Source organism: Branchiostoma lanceolatum, chromosome 17 (assembly GCF_035083965.1).
Source record: "Branchiostoma lanceolatum isolate klBraLanc5 chromosome 17, klBraLanc5.hap2, whole genome shotgun sequence".
NCBI lineage: Eukaryota > Metazoa > Chordata > Leptocardii > Amphioxiformes > Branchiostomatidae > Branchiostoma > Branchiostoma lanceolatum.
In genome coordinates, this window is record NC_089738.1 from 10,213,621 (window position 1) to 10,238,432 (window position 24,812).

At 43.2% G+C, this 24,812-nt stretch overlaps 3 protein-coding genes across 4 annotated transcripts in view; 1 reads left to right on the plus strand and 2 right to left on the minus strand.

The window, feature by feature from the left end:
* LOC136423663 (low-density lipoprotein receptor-related protein 6-like) overlaps nucleotides 1-7,777 on the plus strand; it is a 36,285-nt gene extending 28,508 nt beyond the window's left edge. The window contains exon 28 of the mRNA XM_066411923.1: nucleotides 5,753-7,777. Within this exon, the coding sequence (XP_066268020.1) occupies nucleotides 5,753-5,947 (195 nt within the window). The 3' untranslated portion in view covers nucleotides 5,948-7,777. The remainder of the gene's footprint in view (nucleotides 1-5,752) is intronic.
* On the minus strand, nucleotides 7,204-16,400 carry LOC136423664 (cholinesterase 2). 2 transcript variants are annotated; one of them, XM_066411927.1, is made up of 4 exons: nucleotides 16,085-16,400; nucleotides 10,107-11,668; nucleotides 9,348-9,523; nucleotides 7,204-8,317 (listed from the first exon to the last, which is right to left on the minus strand). In XM_066411927.1, the coding sequence occupies exons 2-4, from the start codon at nucleotides 11,612-11,614 to the stop codon at nucleotides 8,190-8,192; spliced, it is 1,812 nt and encodes a 603-aa protein (XP_066268024.1). In that variant the 5' UTR covers nucleotides 11,615-11,668; nucleotides 16,085-16,400; the 3' UTR covers nucleotides 7,204-8,189. The 2 variants fall into 2 exon arrangements, with proteins under 2 accessions (XP_066268024.1, XP_066268025.1); XM_066411928.1 differs by lacking the exon at nucleotides 16,085-16,400 and adding an exon at nucleotides 13,394-13,450.
* Nucleotides 16,401-19,529: 3,129 nt separating this feature from the next.
* On the minus strand, nucleotides 19,530-24,345 carry LOC136423278 (acetylcholinesterase-like). Its single transcript, XM_066411399.1, has 5 exons — nucleotides 24,237-24,345; nucleotides 21,995-23,326; nucleotides 21,440-21,635; nucleotides 20,478-20,671; nucleotides 19,530-20,079 (listed from the first exon to the last, which is right to left on the minus strand). The coding sequence occupies exons 2-5, from the start codon at nucleotides 23,304-23,306 to the stop codon at nucleotides 19,928-19,930; spliced, it is 1,854 nt and encodes a 617-aa protein (XP_066267496.1). The 5' UTR covers nucleotides 23,307-23,326; nucleotides 24,237-24,345; the 3' UTR covers nucleotides 19,530-19,927.
* Between the last annotated feature and the right edge of the window lie 467 nt (nucleotides 24,346-24,812).

The following is a 24,812-nucleotide window of genomic DNA, read 5'->3' on the forward strand; positions in this document are numbered from 1 at the left end:
TAATGGTACATCAACTTTGCTGCACTTGGTTTCTATTGCAGTCAGTTTCTTGAGGCCTTACCCGGAAAAATCGACGAGTACAATAGAACATATATGCCATCAGAAAAACAATTAAGTCTTAGTTAGAGCTTACTGTTATGGTCGTTGACATATGATTTGCATGCTGAATTTGCATACATCTGCATGCCAGTTTGACCGGGGTGACCTCTGGACCCTGCCTTTGTTCTGCTTGGGCTATTTGGCCCATTTTCCTAGACACCGCTTGACAATTAAACCGTTTACTATCCTGGAGATTACAATTGTGTCCGTGTAACTGTCAAAATTGACTGAACTAGTACATTAAGGAAATATCTTAATACTCAAAGAAAGCAAACCATATCTAAGAAGCTATAGAATTTGCTTATGGGTCCCAATTGCGCAGGTGCCCGTCGAGGGTGTAGTCCCGGCCGGGCCCCGAAGCCACAAAGTTATCTCGGTGGACTCCTCACGGTGCCTATTTGTTACCGGCTCCCGTGTTTATTTCAAGTCCGAGCTAAAAAATTCCCGGGTCCCGGCCGAGCCCCAAAATAGCCCGGCTGCCGCAGGGTGTCCAACTGTGCCACGTAAGGGTCACGTCCGACAGTGCAAAAAAAAAACCGCAGCCCGTCAACTACCCGGCTGGGCCCCTTTTTCCAATTGGGACCGTAACATTAATTTTTGTTGTGATATTTTCTTTTGCTCTACTTTCAGTTCCTTTTGGAGCACCAGAGTGGCAGAACCCACAGCACAACTCTCGCATCTCGGCGTTTGTTGGGGAGGAGGTGAAACTGCGCTGCCCCGTCACTGGCAACCCGCGTCCGATCATCACGTGGCTTAAGAACTTTCAAGAGATCCAAGAGCAAGACAGACAACCGGGCTATAGGGTAAGATTATCATACAATAACAATAATGGTTTTTATTGGTCAGAAATTACCCGGACAATGACAGTCATTTCTACAATGTAGTGCTGAATTGATGCAGGGTTTACAATTACATAATACACATGCGTAATTGAGAAACTTGTGATTAATGTTGCGACATTGAATAGTAGATGAAGAATGGAGATATGTTGACGATTCATGAAAATAGATTGAATTTGCTCCTTTCATCCTCTCATTCCCGGCTCATCTAGATCTCTTGTACATGTGCACCATTGCGTATCGGTCTGTATTCCGACGAATTTCCTTGCTTTTCGATGCGCTTTCGCTGGCCAGCCGTCATCAGCCAATCACGACGCCGCCTACTGTCGAGAGAATGTGTGATTGGCTGGTGACTCTCCTCCCAACAGTAGGAGTGGGAGCATTTGACTGGTTGACGGCTGACCAGTGCGAACGGAATAAGAAGCATGAATCGCAGGCCCGTAGGCCATGGTTGTTGCTTGACACATAAGTGCCATACATTACATGAGAGGAGGAGGTCGTGTAGAAAAAGCCAGATCAAACCATGAGCCCAATGGTTGAAAATTGGTTTACCAGATGTACGTGTCTTTGGCCCTGTAGATCAACAACAAGCGCTGGAGCCTTCAGATGTCTTCCGTGGAACCATCGGATGAAGGCTCATACACATGTCAGGTTACGAACGGCTTTGGAACCTCCTCTCGTACCTTCGAGTTGTTTGTGAAAGGTATGTTCCAGGGTATCAATAATGGAATCCAAATTGTACTGACAATCGTCATGATACATTATAGGATTGCGTTAATGCTCAGTGCTATATCTATCCCCAGTCCTAACGTCTAAGCTTTAGCTGAACTGATATCTTTATCATTTTGATATTAGATTCTTTTAGATCTCATGGACTGGAAAAAGCTAGTGAAAGGACGCAATCAGTGGTGCATAGACATTGCAAAGAGGAGATTTTGCTTTACACATAATTAGATAGAAGCAGGAAAGATGCAAGAAGCACTGTAATGCTAGGCCGGGCCGGGCAGTTTGTGGGAACGACAAATGGAATTGTATATGAAGAAATATGCACAAATCAAGCTCATTTTTACGTTTTGTTGCCTTTTATATCATACTTGTCGTCTCGGAAACTACCTGGCCGGGCACCGGTTCGGAAATGTGACCCTAGCATTACTTGGCGAGTATTCTTAGTGTTTTTGTCATATTTGGCAGAACGCTTACCCAGCGCGCCAACGTTGGTGCCCGGGCTGCCACGGAACCAGACGGTGGTGGTGGGAAGTACCGTGGAGCTCCAGTGTAAGGTGCGCAGTGAGGGGTCCAGCCCGTCACGCATGCAGTGGCTCAAACACAACAAAGTGAACGGTGTCTACGTCAGTGAAGTAGACCGAACCACGACACTTAAGGTATGACTCCCCTTACTCCCTTCTACCCAGTCTATCGACTATTTTATCATCTAAACCACATACATGTTGTATTCAATAACGGCAGGTTTGTTGTGTTGAATGCTGGGGAGAGTGAGAATACATGTGATAATGATAGACTCATTGTGGGTCAAAATCGTTACATTTCCCTGGTAACAGTCATGAGGAGGCAAGGAAAATGTACATCTGCTAGGAGATCAAAATTAGTCCTGGCTAATAATAGAGTGTCGCTTGTCTATCATTTAGTATAACAGAGAAACGCATCCCATACACCACACACACACACACACACACACACACACAACTTAATAGTGGCTTAAAATTTTCCCAACATACAGGAAATAGATGGGACTAGCACAGGGGAAGACATGGAGAAGTTGGTCCTGAGGAACGTTACTGAGGGAGATGCGGGACAGTACACCTGCATGGCGGCCAACGCCAACGGCTTTACCTACAACCACGCGTGGCTGACTGTCAATCCAGGTCTGTAGACTGCGTGTTTTTTTTTCACATTGTAAGCTCCGTGAAAACGAAGATATTGTTTTCGATGTGTCTGTTTGTTGTTTGTGCGAGTGTCGGTCAGTAGTATTTGAATATTGTAGAGTGTCATGATGTGAAGCATGAAGTGGTCTAATTGGAGACTAGCAGGATGGGAAGGTTGGCTTGGTCATTGGTCTTGGTCCGAAGTTGCTGGATATGTCGGGGACACTGGCAGGAAGTTAGGTCAAAGGTCCCAGAAAGGTCCAGAATAGCTTTAGCTATGAAAGGTTATTTCGTTTCCTGTACGTTGTCTGATGTGGGAACATGCATTGACGGAATCAAATAGAAATGCAAAGTAATGAATTAAAGAAGAAATTCACATAATAAAACTAAATCATGTACCCGAGGTATGCATATAAGATCTACGATTTGTTGTTCGAACTGTGCCTTATTACTGAAAGAATACAACTAGTGTAGCATCATTTGCTTGGCGAAGGTTGTCATGATAGAACATCGACCGGATTTCAGTCTCTTATAATAACTCTTTATGAAATTGAATCTCGTGTTATGTTTGTCCTTTCAGCAAAATGTGAGCCAATCACAATCCCGCTCTGTAAAGATTTGGACTACACCACCGCTAGCTTTCCAAATCACCTTGGCCACGTAAAACAAGAAGACGCCGGGCTTGATGTTCACCAGTTCTTTCCACTGGTAAAAGTCCAGTGTTCCCCGTATTTCAAGAAGTTCTTGTGCAGTATGTACGCACCACCTTGCGACTTGCAGAGGAACGCCACGCCTCTGCGCCCGTGCAGGAGTCTATGCCAAGCCGCCAAGTCTGGCTGTGAGGAGCTGATGAGAAAGTTCGGGTTCCAATGGCCGGAGAAACTTGATTGTGACTCACTACCAACTTCAGACGAGGAGAAGTGTTTTGGATACATTCCTTCTACTCCTCCCTCACCTTCTCCCACTCCTTCTTCACCTTCTACACGTCCTTCTTCTCATCCTTCTTCTTCCGAGCTTCTTGAAACCCTTCTGGAACCGTACGACAGGAGGGAGCGCCCGGATATGGGACAAACGTCTATCAAGATCGGACTGACATCCCGGTCAGCCATAGGACTTGTAAGTATTAATTTTTACTAGTATTATCAACATGCAGATGTCCTAAGAAACATGTATGATACACTGTTCATGACATATAGATGTTTCTAAACGCTGTGATGTGTGGACGGTTGTGTGCTGTTGAAGCTGGTGTTTTGACGACATAAGTTATCGACGAACATAAACGGAATATGACAATAGTGTATATGATAACTAATGTTTTTCTTTTATAGAACGAAAGAAGTCTTTTCACACTGCACACCTGGATCAGCATGGTAGGATTTCATATTATCATACGTATTCTATCTCAATTTAAAAGAAGATACATGCACATGTACTAGTACTTTAATATCAGAAATCATAGAAATGTGCCACATTTTAAAGGCCAGATTCTAGAGGGAAGGCACATCGGCATTCTAGATGTTATCATTGGTGATTAAACAGCTTCAACATGTGTAAATATGTCTCCGCCTTTGAGGCGCCGCCAAAAAACGGCATTCTAGATCTTAACATTGGTGATTAACCAGCTTCAATATGTGTAAATATGCCTCCGCCTTTGAGGCGCCGCCAAAAAAACTGTACATATTTCAGAATGTTGGTTTCACAAACGATGTTACATCCACACGTATTCATCATACAGGAATGGAAGGACCAAAGATTGGCTTTCGAGAGTTCTGGAAACAAGCGGCTGGAAGTGGCACCGCGATACCTATGGACGCCTGACATCTACCTGATATCAGGGTGAGGAACATGTTTTTGTTGATACATGTACCGTAACTTGGCTGGCCCCAAATCGTTAGATGTTGTACCTAGTTTTACACATTTACTTGATTAAAATGCATTAGATCAGCGCGGGCATCTATTGTCACCAATTTTCAGAAAATCATGCCAAACTATTACTATTTTCTAAACGGCTGTTATAGGTGTCGCTCCTAACGGTGTTACATGTGCTCCTTAGCTTGTGCGGCACCCAAATTTCGATTATCAGCATGTGTCTCAAAGGTCATTTTAAATGTATGTAGAAATGTTTAGACCTGTTCAGCAAAGCGTTCACTAGCTTTAAAGCTCATGTTTTATGCATTTCAACATCTTCTTAAATCGAAACGATATACCTATGAGAGCCTAATTTGCAGTACCGCTCCCGGCCGCCCCGAGAAAAAGAGGGAAACTGTACCCGTATTTGTTTTCCAGTATCAAGGCAGATGAGATGCCGTTGCCCCTGACAACAGAGGCGTCCATCTTTAGTGACGGAACCGTGCGGTATGTCGTTCCCTGGACCTTCACTGTGCCTTGTAGGACACGGTCCGAGTCCGGCTGGGACTGCAAAGTTGTGCTCCAGTCGTGGAACAAGGTAAGAAGAATGCTGGGTATTGTTACAGAGTTACCAACAGAGAACAGGGTCAATAAATGTCATTTTTCAGGACTCGTATTTTAAAGTCAAAATTTCTTTAAACATAAAGGTTCAGACCAACGTACGGCATATAATAGACTGAATTACAGGTGACCTTAGTGTGGCGTAAGCAATTGGATAGAAGTAGTCAGATCTAGAAGACCGTATCTCCCCCCATCCCGTCTCTACTTCACCATTCAAGTCACGCGTCCATAAAGGCCACATGTCTTGGAAAATTGATCAGTATCATTTATAAAGCCCAATGTTTACTTTGTAAATTCGAATGTTTTGAATTTGAAGAAGTTTTAGCTCTTCCACATGTTGTTCTTCTACACAGAATTTGAACGAGGCATATTTATAACAAGGGCTCTACATTTTGACTTCTCATTCATGTATTTTATAACGTAACGGTCTTGAAAACATTTCTTATTTCTGTGTCCCTTCAGCCGGCCGATGAGATAGCACTGTCTCCTTTGGATCACTCCTTGGCCGCGGAGGAATACAACGGCGACTTGATGTGGACCGTCCAGTCCGTGTCAGCTGATAGCCTGATCACCAACGTGCGTGACGATATGGAGAAATCCAGACTCGTCTTCACACTTGTGGTGGCTTACATGCCTTCAAGTCCCCCACAGACCTGAAGGTCCACTTTCACAGACCTGAAGGTCCACTTTCACAGGCTTGAAGGTCCACTTTTTAATGTTCAAGATTTTTTTTTCAAGGCGGACTTATTTGTATCACCAGCAAGGCCACAGAGGCTAGAATTCTAGAAAAAACTGCTCACTTCGTCTCTGATTTTTTCCTCTGAAATCTCTCAAAAACACAGGAAATGCCCTTTCAGAAGGTTCAATTTTTAGAATTTGAAACGCTCCAGGGTCCACTTTTTAACGTCCAATGTTGTGTTGTTTCAAGGCGGACTTATTTGTATCAACAGCGGAGCTGGAATCCAAGAAAAAACTGCTCACTTTGTCTCTGATTTCTTTCTTTGAAATCCTCTCAAAAACACAGGAAATGCCATATCAGAAGGTTCAATTTTTAAAATTTTCCGGGGGGCATACCCCCGAACCCCCTAGGAAGCTCGCGCCTGCGGCGCTCGTCTCGTCCCTCCAACATTATAAAGAACCCCCCCAATCAAAATCCTGGCTACGGGCATGGCTTAGAATGTATACTTTGTCGGTACGGTGTAATGTAAGCGACTGACCCGGGTTACAATTTGTTTCTAAAATTAGTTGTTCAAATCATTCAGAAGTTACTATGCCTCCAAGTTTTCAATGTAGAGGTAATTCTATAGTAAATTAAATACTGCACCCGGACATTCAGTTAACTGCATCTTTTTGAATTTCAACTTTGGATATGATCAAGAGTTTCGAAACTCAACACATGTACATGTGTCCAGATGAATACATTTAAAAATACCACGCTGGTAATTATATGCCAGACCTTTCAAAAATAGATGAAACAGATACCAAACACAGCCTTGATAAGAAATGAAGCCGTCTAAAAGTGGAGGCTGACTAAGCTAATGGACAAACTGCACAAACCTAATTAGCAGTACCGTGTAAGAGTGATTTGTCAACGCCACTGCACTGTTTGCGTATCCTTCCTGCTTGTGACAGTGACGTCATGAAGATCCCAGGCGATCCAAGCTTTACGTCATTTCAAGATTAAACCGTCTTTTTATAGCTACAGGAACTACGCTTTCGCCAGGAGGACTATCCGGATTGGTACTGAGACATATCTGGTACTATTTTCTGCCACGTCTTGAAATTTGTGACGTTCCAAGTTAACAATGTGGAATCCAAAATATTCCTCCGCTGCACCGCCCTGACCTTTTCAAATATTTACCGTTATCCTAAGTACCAATTCTCACGACGGTAGAAAATGATTTGAAGAAATAGAAATTTGTCAATTTCTTACTCTTTTACTTGTGTTTAAAAACAAGTTCTGTACAATATTTCTTATAGAATACAGACGTCGATGCATAACCAGCCGCTAGCCCGATAGAACCCTATATGGCGACGGATTTCTTGTCTATTCCTGGCTTAGTCTAAGATCAATCTTATCGAATCAGGACGTGTCGTCTACATACGTACATTAATTGTTTGCCCTTTTCCTTTCTATTTCTAGTATTTCTTACAACGTCTTAAAACTTTACAAATAAGTCACATTCATAGTCTTCTTGATAGTAGGCATTGTACCTACGTTTATATCTATATCATATCCATATCTTTCATATGAAGATACACATATCTTGGCAACACCAGGTAGTCAGGTTTGTAGTTGTCTAGTACATATCTCACTAACGCTGTTATTAAACAATGATGGATGGCAGTGAATTGCTGGTATTGTGAACATTTTACGTCTCAGAATAATAGAAGCAGCCTTTGACTTAGTTTTTCAAGCAATACATTAAGCAAAGCGAATGGCTCTTTCTACGAAAAAGGCTTTCAAATAAATGTTATGAAAATGCGCATTCACTAGTTTGTTTGTGCTTCCCTCAGATTCATTTTTCAGTTTCTTTTTTTTAAATTTTCTATTAGCATCTATCTAACTTTTAGTTTAACAATTACCCTTAAAACTACAAAACAAATCCCAACCATCTTTATCTTGTGACGCTTACTCTATGAGAGATGTCTTGAATTGGCCCCGAAAGCTGTAATTTTCACTAGATGTTAACAATTCTAAATTGACTTCTAACATATCTCCAAAACAAAATATCTCCAACAATCGGACGCCAGGAAACTACGTGGATGCCATTCTAACTTAACTGCCATGGCCAAATGTTTCTACAATTCATCCTTGCGGGATTTGCCTTCAGCTATCTGATATGAAGAATTGAGTTGCTTTTTGTTAGATTCTTTGTACAATGTTCATGCAATTTCCTTACAGCAACAAGGTGGCGCTGTTGAGTAATAAAATCAAGATGGCGGCGCTGAAGATGGCTGTACAGGTAGAAACTCGTGGAACTTCGGCGCCGTTCGTGCAGGACTGGGCTTGTTCCATCAGGTCATCTGTGGAGTAAAAACAACAACATATTTTATACAAACAGCGAAAGACATTTTGATTAACCGCTAAGTTACTCTCAGATGTATGTCACATCCTATGTTCCAACAAAAACGGGGTGATTTTAGCAGCATAAATGATATAAAGTCCCTAAGCAAATTTTGAGGTTAAACTATTTCTATTTTGCACCATGATCGATAATGATGTAGTCTGTTAGAAAATAAGACATGTTTCTGGACTGTACTATCGCATTAGTCCATGAAAATCACTTGGACATTTGCCATGTAAGTCCCTTTCGCCACTCCAGTATGATGAAGCAATATCTCATTCATAACGGTTATGATGTTAATGATAGTAGAATGAAGACAAAATGTTTGTATCTCTATTCTCTCAATACCATCTTGAAAATGGCTGTAAGTATCCGTGACTGACGTGACGGTTTGGCGGAGGAATACTTTAGATTCCACACGGTTAACGCGGAACGTCACAAATGTGAAGACGCAGAAAATAGCACCTAAAGTATGTCCTAACATGACCTCGGAAAGCCCTTCTAGTACAACTGTGATTGCAGTAGGTATATATAGACTGTTTAATCTTGAAATGACGTAAATCTCTCGTCGCCTGGGATTCAGATTACGTCATCACCATAGACGTCACCATACGCTAACAGTGCCATGGTGGTGATATATCACCCTCACACGGTACCGCCAATTAGGTTTGTAGAGTTTGCCCAAGCTTAGTCAGCTTCTACTTTTAGACGGCGTCGTTTTCTTGGAGTGCAGCTATTTTTACGCAGGGGCGTTCATATTCTGAAGGTTCAATGGTCTCCAGGGATACCTAAAAGGGATGTAGATCTATCATGGAGAGACAGCAAGTTTTCTTTTATATTAAAAAATAATGGAATGCTAAGGTTCATATGAGACAGGTTCCAACCGCACTTGCAATATCGTTGTAAAGGAGTTGGAGAAATGATCAAATATCCATTAGATCATACAGTTGGCAAAATATAATAGAGGAGAGTAAAAATAGACTTGGTACCAGTTTTTCTGTCCAGTTCCCACAGATAGTTGTCCCAGAATGCACAGGACTTTGACCTTGGACCGTTGGCCATCCGGTTTCCCCCTACATCCAGGATGAGATACTCCTGCCCCTCCTCTGTGTAGGGTTGCCATACGTCTGGCGCAGGGTCCTCCAGGGTCTGTTTGTTGGGGTTTCTGAAATAAAACATTTAGAGGCAAGGTCACACACAAGGTAGCCTGACATTGACATTGACCTTCGTTTTCCCATGACCTATTCACATAGTAAATATCATCACAATACATCAAGAGGTTCTCAAGCTATGCTGACCTCAACTTAGTATCCGGAAAAACAAACAAACAGGCAGGCAGAAACGCAGACAGACACGCCAAAAACAATACCTCCATTTTTCATGGACATAAGTCACAAGACGACTGTAACACAAAACAGACACTTCGCTTTCCAAAAGTTGTTACAGGAGAAAATGTTAGTGATGCCAACCCAAAAAAATCAAGATGTATAATTCACCAAAGCACACTTTGTCGTGTTCAACGCCTTTTCAGCGTTTTTTTTAATCAATTAATGATCACCCTGTAACTTTCCTACATGTATAAGGTGTTTGTAGTCATGTGATCATGACGTCAGTACAGTCCAACATGTTGGATGATTAAATGTAGACGCTGCGTTTGCATTTGAGTTTGTATGTGTGTTCTCATGCCTATCGCAATGCATGAATCTTAAAAAGTAGATAAAGATACTGTTAAGATTGAGTGAACTTACCCTGTCTTGGCAAAATTAGCCCAATACGTCATCATCTGTGTGGCAAACACTGCCTCCTCCTGTGTGTAGTTGTTCTTCTGGTCCGTCGGAAGCCCGAACACGAACTCACATTCGTAGCCGTGCATAACACCGGTCCATTTGGGCCACGGAAAGTTAGAAGCCTGGTGAACAAACTTGTACTGGTATGTCTTTCTTCCCATGAACGACGCCATCGCTTTTCCGAATGACAAAGCCGGGCAGATGAAGTTGTAGTCCCCCGAAAGGTTGTCTATGGCGTCCCGGTACATGGACGGTTGGTCAAAGTTGACCCAGTCGATGTACTGAAAAGATAGAGCGTCCACCGAGATGTCGTTGATCCCCACAACCGACATCTTGATGCCCTCAAGATACTGTTCACGTGTGATGAGACTCTGTGTGTCTTTGCTAAATCCCGGGGCTCCGTACAGTAAGAAGTACACCCCCTCATCGTTGTTAAACCCGACCATGACATCCGTTTGTTTGAGGTTGCCAGTTTGAAGTGATACCGTCGGATGCTCTCTGATGAAGTTTCCGTCGACAACGGGAGCAAACGGGAACTGGCACAAACCCCAGACAACCCATTCGTTCTCGCTGATGGTTAGCGCAGGAACTCCTCTCATGCACTCGATGGTTTCTTCTATGTCCGAGTCCGTGGAGCAGCCGACGGCCTTGGCGAGCTCAACGCCCCGTCTGTGTGCCTCTGCGTCCGGCAGCAGCGCCCAGGGAGACAACGCCGACGCGCTCTCCATGATAGCCCTCTGAAACAAGTTTTTACTCATTGGGGACAGAAGGTGGTAGCTCACACTAGCAGCACCAGCACTTTCCCCGAATATGCTCACTTTGTTCTGGTCGCCTCCGAATGATGCGACGTTTTCTTTGATCCACGTGAGAGCAAGGTTCTGGTCCATGAGTCCCGCGTTACCGGGTGCTTCAGAGTTCCCCAGCGACAAAAAACCCATCGCACCCGTCCGGTAGTTCATGGAGGCTACGATGACACCCTGCGTGGCTGCGATGTACCTTCCGTCGTACACGTCTAAAGATGCTGTTCCCGACATGAATCCTCCTCCGTATATCCACACCATGACCGTGGCACCTACCGGTACTGGTGACGGCTGCCACACGTTCAGATACAGGCAGTCCTCGCTCACATGAGTGTTCGGATTCCACATCTCAGCTCCCTTGTACCCAGGAAACGTAGTGTCCGGAAGTTGCATGCAGGTGTTCGGATACGACGATGCATTGTAGATGCCGTTCCACGGCTCCGCCGCGATGGGTGGCTTGAACCTTCGGGGCCCCACGGGAGGTGCTCCGTAGGGAATCCCGAGGAAAGCGTTGACAGTCCTCCCTCCGACATCCAGTACCTTCCCCTGTAGTCTACCCTGCAGTGTTGTGACTATGGGTCCATTGTTACTCTGAGAAACGACAGTCCATGTATGAACGGTCAGATTTACCAGCAGGACGAGAAACCAGTACTCCCGCATTGCTGCCATCTTAGCTGCATCATCCACAGCAGTCTACGACCTTCTCGTACACGGTGCTGTCAACTAGAGACAAAAAGACAAACACCAAATCATTTATATAAAATAAACATGTATACAGGGAAAGGCAACTGAACGAATGCGAAACTAGGAAGCCAGTCTTCGCATGTATTATTAAGTCAAATATCACATGAAAAAATGTTGAAAATCATCGAATTTTCAAATTGTATTTCTTTACCAAAGACACTGCTGTGTGTATAGAGACGGCAGGACAATAATCATTCCGTCTATATAAAATGATATTTATTACATACAAGTATACAGGGAAAGGCAACCCAATGCTCACCCAGGAAGCCAGGGCTTGCATTATTCGGTCAAATAGTACAAATGAAAAGTTGAAATCCCAATTTCTTTTATTGATTAATAAACTGCATCTCTTGACCAAGGACCACCGGAATACCGTCAAATTTCTTACTTGTTGTGGAGCACTTCGCAAGGTCGTCCGTTAAACTTGCTCACTTTTTTGTAGGTTTGACAGACTTCGGAAGCCGAACCCCTTTGTTTCGTGTCATTGTCAAGGTAACACACAGTATATACACCCTTTGATTCCATTGATTCCGATAGTTTCTTCGCTATGTCGTTTATACGAGCCACTTGAACACGTATTATTAAATTCCTCCTCAGAAATAACCGGATGCCAAGGACGCAAATGTTTGTCTTGTTGAACCTTGCTGCTTGAGTAGGTTTGCCATCATGTCAACAACGATCCAGGAGTTGAAAACAAGCTAACCAGGTGTTCGCCTTGGGGCACAGCTTGATCTCTTTGGAACGTAACATAAACAGCCAACTCCGGAATATCTTTGTTGTGGTTCAGGCAAATCTGGCCTTGTGTCAAAACTCTTAGAGAGCGCTGTTCGTACCAGACTACTGTAACGTCCACTGTTGTGTGTCAAGGTAAATGTATAGGTAGCCTTTTTGAGGCCGTAGGGGCAGAGCGTTGTTATCCAGCAGTGTGTCTAGTACACGGTATTGGAGGGTATCTATCCCTCAGACTCTAGCCTGGAATCCATCCTATTTAGCTTTCGGCCGCTACCCTAGCTCCGCTGCGCTACCCAAGCTCCGCTGCCTGGCCAAATATTTGGCCAGGCAGCGCCAGGCAGCGGAGCTTGGGTAGCGCAGCGGAGCTAGGGTAGCGGCCGAAAGCTAAATAGGATGGATTCCAGGCTATCAGACTCCCCTTCTACTGCCTTTTACCTCCCTAACCGAAGTTTTACGCCAGGGTGGATTGAGGTTTGAAGTCGTTTTATGTGCGTTTTATTTTAAGGGCACGACATCGTTGGAAGGTCAGTGGATTCGAATCCAGGACGTATGAGTGGGCCAAAGACCCTTACCATTACCGCAACACGATTCACATGAACACAACTATAAACGTTTGAGACTAAAACGAGCTAACTTCATGTCCAACATAATTGATGATTTGCGCATATCTTCGTCTCTGTGCAATGTAATCCCAAAGTGTCACCCCAAACTCCATATTTGTTTAGCTGTAGTTGACTCCGATCCGTTGGTCACAGCCTGTAAGACCATTCTAGTTGCCCAGGTAGCGACAAATACGTTGGACTTGGACGTGATAAATCTTTGTTGTTATTCAAAGTGTGAAAACGCTGTAATTAATTAATTACTCTGAAATTAAGACCGTCTAAAACGGTACCGCGCAATGTGTCCTTTGCTTATAGAAACCCATTACTCAAAAGTACCAACAAAATTAAAACAGCAAAAACCTGTACTTACTGCTGTTGAGACGGTTTGTAACGCGAAGCCCAGCTACATGCGCTAATGTTCCTTTCATGCGGAATAATGCAGTGCGCATGTGCAACGACAAATGAACAATTTGAACATTTGCATAATGATGACGTAGGTAGACGAGAAGAGGTTGCGAGAAGTTGTATATTTGTCTATCTAATCAAATAGATCCATTTATCTGCCTATCTACTTGACAGCCGGATAGGTCAATCATTTAACGTCATTCTAATGTAGTTGAATACTAACACATACAGTTAACACTCTATATTTTCTATACAGAAATTCGGTGATTGTATACCATAACATTTTCCTACACGCTCCTACCCCCTGGTGTTTCACATTGATGAGTGCGTCATCACTAAGAAAGATTGATGGGGACTGCATGCCTTGGCACAGTCTCCGCCCCGCTAGTTCTTTGGATGGTGAAGCGGTGCGTCACTTGATAGGGTTGTGCTGAGAGACGAAGTTTGATGCCTTTCGTGACATTTGTACTCGTCCTCTCTCTATCATTCGTGACGTGTGGGGATCACGTAACAACACAAACGCTATATTATGTGTACAATAAACTTTAGAGATGTCTCTGATCCCGTCTACAAGAATTTTGAACGAATGAACATTAACTTACAAAGAGATAAGTTTGACTAGACGGCTATGAAAACATGGCCAATTTCTAAATCTTACTACCGTACATGTATCCTCTAAGTTTGAATGCAAATTAAAACGACGTGATTCTAATTTATCTAGTTATATTGATTTCAGTCGTAGTCTGAAAGGAGACAGACTCTCCTAAAAGATGACCTTCAATGACATGACCTCTGCGTTGAAGGTCAGGTCGGACATACCACATCCAACCCCTGGTCACACGTGTAAATACACCAAACCACATTTCCACCACACAAACGTTGAGACCTTGTTGTTTTTTCCTTAAGGAGTGTATATGACCCAAACAAAAATGTTTATCAAGCAACATCTCTGGTGTTTACGTATATTTTAGTTTTTGCATTGACGTGTCAAAAATAACACTTAAACTTGACCTCGGGTAATACTGGATATACAAAGTTGAATGGGCCGGGGGAGGGGGGGTTCGCTCGCTATGCTATTACTATTAGTTGACCCGTAATAACTGGATATAACTTATAACCATATTTCAAGGGCCCCCCTCTCCAAACAGTCAATAGTGTCTATATTTCTCGTTGTCCATTATCACAAAGATTTTGAGTCAGAAGTAGGTCAGTAGTGATTGCTCAACCACTAAAATCTACGCAATGATCTTTTCAATCGGACCCAATTATAAGAGCTCCGCGGAGAACGTTCGGATAGTCCCTACTGGCACATGTCAGTTAATGAATAATCTGTTCACAAAGTCCTTCACACAAATTTAATGACTACAACTTCACAGTTCAGTGGGTACAATAACCAGAGGGCGTGAATTTCAAATCTTGCATATTTTCCAGGAGATTACATTTTGATTGCAAAATGTCAAAATATAGGTCACAGATTATGACGTACGTTTTTCAGTTTATCTAAAGACTGTATATCATTCAAAGGTTTAACATACATTTAATGCATGTTACGGCTGTTTTGCGATTTCAATCTTTCATTGTCTATAACAATGTATGTAGTGATTTTCTTCAATTACAAAATGGGGTAATTCGGAGCACTTGTTTGCTTTTGAGTTTACTTTCCTCTCTGTTATTCTACTAATGTTTTGATGTTGTTCCTTGAGGGACTCTAATTCTGTCAATATTCTGGCACAATTTGGTCAAACCCAGCCGTTTGTTGGTCTATGGGAAAGTGATACAAACCGCAATGCAAACAACGGGTTTGCCTATTGGCTGGTTCAGCGGATGCCAGCCGCTAAGGTTATGTGAACACTGTTCACACGGAACCCTCACTGAATGGTTCATACGATATGGAAAGATCATTGATGAAAAGGACATTTGAGACAAGCACTATGGTTGGACGGTTGCTCCACATTCCCCCTGTGCCCCCCTCCCCCTTTATACCCCATCTACTCCAGCAGCCCTCATCACATTGTAAGCAATTATACCCAACACAAACTTCGCTGTCCGGAGAAATAATGGGATCACCACGCAGTCATGGGCTAAAGTGGTTCTGATTCACCAGACTCAATTATTCAAACGGGATTACCAACGGTGATTTCGGCCTAATCGAAAGCCATTAAGACCTCGTTGGCCGTCGGTGGGCTTGATGCCACTTTTGTTGAGGCATTCAGATCTTTGTGAAATTGGGGCTTTAGAAACATTCGGCTCGGAAAATATTACAAGTGGAGCAAAAATTGAGGGAAAATCCATACTATCGTCTACATGACTGTTTCGTGTAGAACTGTCTTGAATTAAACTGAGACAAAAGACTAGCCCCAAACGTTTGATATTTTTGAATACTGAAGAATGTGTCCACTACTAGTACTTCTCTGAACTTCGTGCACTTTTGTTACTAGCGCTGTCTCCCGGAGCGTAGCTATGTTGAGATCACACCAGAGCTTGGATAACCCATGGCTTTGGTTACTCATAAAAGTGCTGAGCTCCTCCTATTCTATTGTAACCCGGTCGCTTTACAGAGAGACAACCTAAATGTGTTTGTCATACCCCCACTTGCTGGTCTTCAACCCTTTTCCTATATATAAACGATGGGTGAAACTAGATTAGATCTACTTACTTTTGCCAGCAGCTAGATGATACCGACACGCGCCCGCTTCTCCCGACCGTCTCCTGACGTTATGTGAGCTTGTGAGAGGGGAACGCAGCCCGCCAGTTTTTCTTGTCAATATTTCACACCCGATAGCCTTTAGTCGTGACGTCCCATTTATCGTGTATACCACGCGGTTAATGCCGCGTACCCCCCGGCGGTGGATCAAATCATCCTGATCACAAGAAAACAAACTATGACGTATATCAGGCTCTTCTTTACCACCAGACACTATGATGGGGGAAGGTTTAGCGGAGAAACGCTCTTGATAATCTCCTAGATACCTATTGACAAATGAGGATGCCCCGAATACGGTAGTAAGATAGATGACCCGCGTGGTATGTCCCTTCCATACCATAGCAGCGTGCCTGAACGTTTCCATACCGGTATCTGGGTTTAACTATTAACGCCGCCACTTGACGACTGATTGAAGATCAGTATTTTTACCACCAAAGCTTTGCACTGAGCTAAACAGCTCACTTTACTTAATCCATTCAATTTCCGGCTTAGATTGCTTACAAATTCATCCATGCAGTTTCTTTCAACGGTTTCGTTTTGGCCAGATATACAAAGGTCGGTTTCAAAGCATCCCAAGTAGTGGGAAAGATATTTTCTGACTGTATAAAAGATATCGCAATAGGAGATCGGGTTTATTATCTTTGTCAGTACTGTGCCCATTCAGCTATCTGTGTTCCCGCCTCTACGTTATTGTCTTTTCCCTTCTCCCATGACCAACATTGGATGGACAGCAGGCAGGGTAAAGAGTTTATTTTCAGCAGTTTCCATATAACGCTCCAAACTATCCGGAAGTTATCGGAAGGTTGTAGAAAGAAGGGTTACGTTGATGAATGATGTTTGCGTGTCGTTCACTCAACACTAGTGACCGATGATGAGAAATTATGGTTATTCCAAATTAGGCCATATTTGTCGATCTTTTTTGACTTACGACTGAAATACCCGTTTGTCATTGAGAATTTAGTTGCAAACATTGGCCAGTTGAAAAAGAAAATTAAAAACAGTTCGTGAAAGAATGGAATTACGCAAAGCAAAAACAATACAAGATCACTGGCTGTAGTTTTCAAAGTAAATAGCCCGTTTCCGTGGGAAAGATACTTTCTGTTCTGGATAATCAATTTCCGACTATGTTCAATGGTTTTTGTTCCTTAAACAATTTAACGACAAGGTAAATATTGTCCTTCCCTCCTTCTGATCGCTTGGTATGTCAAACATACCGCCACATAGCCGGCATATCGGTATCACAGCTGTGAAGCGGTTTTGGGTTTCCACTTTACGTCCTACATATCCGCCATTTAAAAAAAGAAAATGGCTGCTGCAAGCATTCATCCGGGACCTCAGGCTTTGACGTCATCACGAATCCATCACAATCGTGTCGGTCTCGCCCGACGAGCACGCCCGAAGTAATTTATCGCCAGCCGACATCGGAAAGCCGACGCAAAACGCTGTAAAATCGAATGGAAAGGTCGGCATTAAAGAAATATGCTGGTCATTAATTCTGTAGACATTGGAGTCAGCTGGTAGCCGGAAAATTGGAATTGACCGCCGTTGGTGTAGAACGGAGGCATTCAATCTAAACTGTAACATGTACATCTGTATCAAGTCAACACTACTTGCAAGTCTTTGAAAGCGGGTTGGGTTTGCAGCTTTGGTCACCAGAGTGCTAGCCTCTACCAGGCCGGCTCCGCTTATCGCTGGAAAAATAATAGAAATTGGCCAAATTGAGTGAATAGTGATAGGGTAGCCTCTACCAGGCTCCACGGATCGCTGGAAAAATAGTCACTCGGAAACTGGCAAAAATAGAGTGCTAGGAAATAGTATGCTAAGGGAGTCGGCTACGGAGATAGGGATAATAGGCGACTAAAGTATACTATTCACTGTATTTGACAAATTGCTACTTTTTTTTCCAGCGATCCGCGAAGCCTGGTAGAGGCTATCAGAGTGCCAGATCGGTTAGCGTGAGAAAATACTGTGGAGTCGTACCATACCCCTCTGTGTCTTATAATTTATTTTACAGCAGCCTGGCGCCACTAGGAAATGGACTGTGCTTTGGGGCATGTACACAATGTAATATATATGTACCCCCAAAGTCACTCGTAAGAGTACTACAGCTGTTGTGTGCAAGTATGAAGTACATTTTCCAATAACTTATGAACTACCAGAAATAGATTTTCGTCTTACTTCAATGGCGTCTCAACCAACGTCAGACTCTGTAGTTTGTCAAAGTTTCATATTTCAATTAGCACATAGAGAGTTTTAAGATTAAGATGAAGTGGTTGGCTCCTTTTTTTTCTCCTCTTGTAACCTCGACTGAAGTTGCAACTACTTGGAAAAAGTGTTTAAGAGTGTATTTTAAAAACATTACAATCAGCAAACAGGCATTTTCACAAAATGTGTACACTCGGCATACAAGCCTTGTACGTATGCAGGTACGGGCGCGTCGTGTATATTGGCAGACGTCACAATGGAGTTGCGCATGCAGTAAAGGGCTCATATATAGTGGAAATTATACGCCAGCTAAAATCCTTGAAAACCCTCATTTTTCCTTGAAAAGTTTTAAGCCAATCTGGGGAATATCTTGGTAAGAAGGGATAGTTGGGGTCTAAGCTTTCCCATTTTCGTCAAAATTAGTTCAGTTCAGCTGTTGACTTGGCGTGAGGACAGATATGAGTTGTTGGGTTCTGCATGCCCTAGGCGGATGGATACAGGAGAAAACTGCATTGGGGTCAAAGTAGGATATACTACAGTTAGCTGTTCTGGTCAATCCCCTGTTTTCTTTGCATGTTGACTCTTGTGACTTTTATTTCAAAGAAATTTTAAAGATTTCAGGAAAGTACGTTTACGAGGTCTTCTTTTAATACTTCTTAAGCTAGGCTGTAATTACCATGATTGACGCATGTCTATCACCACTATGTATCTTGTGTAACCAAAAATGACAGCCAATACCCCTCACCACGCATCCACCCCCCTAGGGTATTGGCATTGCGTTGGTTGGCGCATCGTCGACAAGGACAAGATGAATTAGACAAGTTGACGACGCGCGGAGAGCTCGCTCTGGGGTTGATTACGTCGTACTCTGGCATTTTCGAAGCTCAGAAACCTGCCACGGTCGAGCGATGGGCAATTTATCGTATCACTACGCGTGTCGATTGCCTGCCTTGTTTTAAGCAATGTGATTGACACACAGACCCCGTGAAGACACGAGTACCACGTGAATATATTATTGAGAAGCATCGACTTAATCTAAGTAATATTTCATAATTCATTGATTGACTGCATGTGCTTTTTACTTTTAAAGTTTGTAAAAAGCAAAACGAAAGAAGTAAAACTCGCGATAATCTTCACAACATTAGTTGATTCATTTGCATAAATAAATCTCACAAAACAAGAACGTTGCATGCGTCACTGATAGATGGCATATATTCATAAAAACATATCATAACTTCATCTACCTGTCGTCTGTAACTGCTTTACATAGTTCATGTTTGAGATATAAATTCGATCATAGAAAACTTTTTTTTCTGATTGAAAGTTTGTTTCAACTATATGGCCAAGCATTGGCCATTGCTCTAATATTAGAACCAAAAGTTCATTGCAATCAAACAAACAAGAAAAAAGGGGCTATATATAGAAAGACCGATCAATAATAGGACATTTGTTATAGTATTTTGCAACGTGCCTTGTATGATTTATTCAGTGTCATTTCTGTGGTTAAATCAGCTAGGATATAGTATATACAAAACATAATTGCCACGACGGTCAACGACTTTTGTTCTAAAGAGGGTTTCACATCTTATACTACTGGAGGTCATCGTTCCTGCCACATCGTTCTTTTTCGTTGTCTTTACGCTCAACAAACGCCTTGAAGGCCGACCTCCAGTCCGGCATGAATTCCCCTCGCCAGGAGTAGAAATCGTCCTTCCACTGTCGCTCTTCCTCTGTGATGTTAGCTGGGGGTGAGACAAAAACATTTTAAAGTGTGAAGCTGGCAGTTCGGTAAAGCATCGCTAGATGGCGCAGACACCACGGGATGTCAGGTGTTAAAGTTTTTACACGACAACCAATCTTTTCTCAACTGCTGCCGTTTTGGTACTCCTTCTGCTGCATATATCAGGGTAATACTTACTGGAGAGATACTGCGCGCTGAGGCGAAAAGAATGTGGTCCCAAATGTAATTGAGCTTGCCTTCTCAAATGGACTAGCTCCCGCAAGCAAAAATGTACCAGAACAATGGCATGTAAGAAAAAAGCTATGGGACCTTTACTGCTTCCACTGCGCTTACCTTTACTCTTACTCCTTTACCACTACGTATACCCTCAATCCTCGATCAAATCAAATATTCACTCACCCGCGTTTCTTTCCAACTGGGGTAAGTACTTCTGCCAGAAGGCGCATGACTTAGTCCTGGGGCCGACCTGCGGGAAGGACCCGTTCAGCGCGATCTCCAGGTACCGCCGGCTGGTCAGGTCGTACCGGGGCCAGGTCGCCACACTGGAGGTGTCCATGCGATGGGCCGGGTCCGCGGGCTCCTGGTTCGGGTCGCTGCGGAGGAAAAATGAACATCTTAGGCCGCTGATCACAAAGTCAAATCATCAAAATAATAATCTAAATTCAATCAGAAAAATGTTAAAAACTAAAGTTTGTTTAGAACAGTGAGAGGTCAGTGAGAAATATTTTCAAATAGCGATCAGGAGATATTAATGCCGTTTCAATTATGGGAAAAGGTCACTTATAGGCATGCGCATAGAATCCCCAAAGTTTTTAGCCCTTTTTTAAGTCTTGCAGAAGCGCTTTATTTAGAATGTAGTTGAAGTCGATCTTAGAGTGATGAGACAGTGCAGGGTCTAGACCGTCAGATTTTGTAAAAACGAAAAAAACATTTGGGCCGATATTTTTTAGGCCTGTAAGGACCCCTAGTTTGAAATGGCCAGTCCCCGGCCTGACGTCATCTCTTTCAAAATGGCGGAATCATTTTAAAACTTCGGCGGCCCGCGTCGTGCTGTTGAATTGGACTATTTGGACACTTGGCATGTCGAGCTACTGTGCGAGGTAAGTTGTTATTACCTGCAATGTTCACGGGTGCGATTATGACACATTGAACTTGCCTTTTCATACAGTATTTTGATTACAGATTATAATTTGTGACCTGTGCCCCTCATGATAAACAGTCATTCGTTTCCTTGTCCACAATACTAAGTAAAATACGTATATTCTGTTATAATGGTAGCTGTTTTGAGATTTAGAAAGTTTAACTAGATTACAAAGTATTTCCCTAAATACTGCTGCTTCTCAGTCAAGCTAACACCTTACCCTGTCTTCGCGAAGTTAGTCCAGTACTTCACGACCCTTCTCGCGAGAGCATCCTCCTCCGGCGTGTACTCCTGTGTGCGCGAGATCGGAAGGCCAAAGGTCACCTCGATTTCGTACCCGTGCATGACGCCCATCCAATCAGGCCAGTTGTTATTGGACAGGTTGTGGGAGAAGAGGTAGAGATATGTGCCCATTCCTGTAGATAAAGTACGTATCAGCCAATCAATCAATCAATCAATCAATCAATCATTCGGTCAATCAACCAACCAACCAATCAAAAAATAAATTACTTTAAGTAGCTTTCCAAGCAGTGAGGATAGATACTTATGTTATTACATTTTCAGATGCTGTCCGAAAACATATTGCAAATAACGCTATACATGTATGTACATTTTAAAAGACCATTACTTTTTGCCTAAGCCGGGCTTTATAACTCACGTGAATCTACGTGTGGGTTTCTTTCCTTAGAACCCAAAGGGCTTCCTAACTCCCTGGCATATTTTGCATATGATAAATTGGTCATGATTAATTTTCAAAGTTTCACAAGTTACGTACCGGATGTAGCATATGAACTGGCGAAGTCGATGACCGGACATATCAGATGATAGTCCCCGACAATGTCGTCCAGAATGTCACGGTTGTGTTTTCCGTCGTTAGGGTTCTTCCAGTTGGTGTGTTGGAAGGCCACTGCTTGGAGACCAAACGCTGTCCTGTGCGCTCGACACATTTGCACCCCTTTCAGGTACTGCTCACGCGAGAGCAAAGACTCGTGGTCCTTGTCCATCCCGGGAATAAGGTAAACTAGAAACCAGCTGCCTTCGTCCTTGTTAAATCCGATCAGGACTTCAGTTTTCTTGAAAGCCTGCTTTCTGAGCAGTTCATTCGGATGTTCCGGCACGAAGTAGCCATCAACAACCGGATGGAAAGGAAACAAAAACATCCCCACTTCCACCCACTCTTTATAGATGATTTCGTCGGCTGGAATTTTCTTCAAACAGTCCACCATCACCTGGCTCCCCCTGTCGGATGGGCATCCAACTGCATCTGCTAAAAGACCGCCTCGTCTCTTCGATGTTTCATAGCTTTGGGATGCCCACTCTGCGTTAGGGGACGCGCTTTGCATAATGCCTCTCTTGAAGAGGTGTCTACTGAGTGGTGACAAGAGATGGTAGCCTACGCTGGCCGCGCCTGCACTTTCACCGAAAATCGTAACACTGTCTGGATTCCCGCCAAACTGTCCGATGTTTTCTTGAACCCATCTCAAGGCCAGGTTCTGATCTAACAGTCCCATGTTGCCTGGTGCGTCGTCAATGTCAAGGGCTAAGAACCCCAAGGCTCCGACTCTGTAGTTCATGGACACAACTATAACTCTACCTGTATATGCCAACGTTTCACCTGCGTATTCTCTTAGTGACGCCACACCGCTGTAAAAACCGCCGCCATAGATCCAAACCATCACCGTAGCCTCTTTAGGTGCTGATGACGGCACCCAAACGTTAAGGTACAAACAATCCTCCGATTTCGGTACGTTTGCATTCCACATGTCTGACCCGCGGAATCCTGGGTAGGTATCATCGTCGATCTGCATACAAGCGCTCCCAAAGTCTCTTGCATTGTAAGTGCCCTTCCAAGGAGTTTTAGGCACTGGTGGTTTGAATCTTCGGTCTCTTGTAGGAGCCTCTGCGTAGGGAATTCCTAAGTACGCGTTCACTAGTCCGTTTAAAACGGGGATCGCCTTGCCCCGTATTTTACCGTTTCGGAGTGTTACAACTGGAAACGGTCGGTCCTGCTGTCCTAACGTGTAGTGAAGGAGTCCCCATAGGACAATGAATAACAACTTCATGATGTTAGAACACCCCTGCTTCATCTCGTCTTTACTTAGTATATCTGCAAAAAAAAGGAGAAAAAAATATTAAAAGACGAAAAAGAAAGCAAGCAAGCAAAAAAAACTTTGTGCAGAACTTTGAAAGTTTCTCGCTCGTTGATTACTTTTCTTGAAACAAAAACAAGAGTACTGTCTTCGTATCAGTTTGCCAGCAACAGATATCAAAAATAAAGCACAAACATTTTTCCTAAAATAATGAAATGTTATTGGTGCAAATAACAAAGTTGTCACGAACTTGAACTATGTTAGTCATGAAAACATTGAGTCATGGATGTGCTTGTACTTACAGGGAAGACAACATTTCCTGTTGGGGTTTCTTTCTACCTCTAAAATAGCTTTACCATAAATGGTCCCCCTCACGAAGAGTCTAGATGCAAATGCCTACCTATGCACATATGTGTGTCCCTACTTAAAGGTTACATCGATAACTTAAACCAATGTGACAACAGGAGGTTATCGGCGAGATATTTATATTTGTCTTCGCTGTGCTTCAATTTTCACACTCTGGTGACGTGAAAAATGATACCCTCAAGCCAAGGTTTTCTAAATATTCCCCCTGCTCTTTCCTCTACTGGTTTATCGGCGTCTACCAGGGGTTGTCGCTATGCAGTCTATGTCACCGATGAAAGTTCAGAGACAAAATGTCTGAACTCGCAACCTTTTGACGTCACACGGTAGCATTCCTTTGATAAACTTTGATCACACGATAATGAGCTTAACTTTTGGACTTAATTACAGAAAAACAACTTCTTAGAACGCTTCAATCACTCGATGGCTTTAAAACGCCAAACAGAAATGTTAACTAAGATTGGAGAAGTATACACATGTAGAATAATCTCATTCGTTGATAAAAATCATAATACGAAATCTTGTTGAACAATTTGTACATGTCCCTAATACAAGTCGCCTTACCTTCTATCAGATGGAGCACTTCTGCTGTGATGTCACAGAAAACAAGTCTGATTTCTTCATGTCGATGTGCTACCGCACTGGTGAAAGACCGAAGACCGAAAACAAGGCTTCAGCCACTGAACCGGTTCAACGGTACTGCTGTCATGGCGGTCGCCTCGGTTGTTGTGGTTTGCAGCTAAACTAGGAATGCCGGGAACTCTGTGCTAACCCTCTGGATACCAGACAGCTGTCAGCACAAGGGGGAGGGGGGCGTTGTGGACAAGCAAATTGCGCATGCAAATGGTGAAACTACAACTATTTCGGGCAGCACACGACTTTAATCATAAACGATAACCCTCATTTCATTGAGATACGAAATCTTAACTGTGTTCTAGTTATATACATGTATAGTTATATACGCATCTGTAGCAGATTGGTACATGTACAAAGCTTCAATCAGGAACATGGCGGTCAGAGGTGAAATTGTTTCCGTGACCTGCCGGGCTGAATAAACATGGTGTTTCCATTTTATCTTTGCCTCTTAAACCTTTCTCAGTTTGGTGCGAGTCGAGCGGAGGTTGACCCTCTCACTGCACG

Excerpts from the sequence above, each read along its gene's own strand:
- LOC136423664 (XM_066411927.1), bottom strand. The coding sequence starts at position 11,614 with ATGGCAGCAATGCGGGAGTACTGGTTTCTCGTCCTGCTGGTAAATCTG. Across the intron at positions 9,524-10,106 it reads GCTAATTTTGCCAAGACAGG|AAACCCCAACAAACAGACCC; the intron begins GTAAGTTCACTC and ends GTTTTATTTCAG. Across the intron at positions 8,318-9,347 it reads GGAACTGGACAGAAAAACTG|ATGACCTGATGGAACAAGCC; the intron begins GTACCAAGTCTA and ends TTTACTCCACAG.
- LOC136423278 (XM_066411399.1), bottom strand. The coding sequence starts at position 23,306 with ATGAAGCAGGGGTGTTCTAACATCATGAAGTTGTTATTCATTGTCCTA. Across the intron at positions 21,636-21,994 it reads CAGTTCATATGCTACATCCG|GAATGGGCACATATCTCTAC; the intron begins GTACGTAACTTG and ends CTTTATCTACAG. Across the intron at positions 20,080-20,477 it reads CCAGTTGGAAAGAAACGCGG|CTAACATCACAGAGGAAGAG; the intron begins GTGAGTGAATAT and ends TCTCACCCCCAG.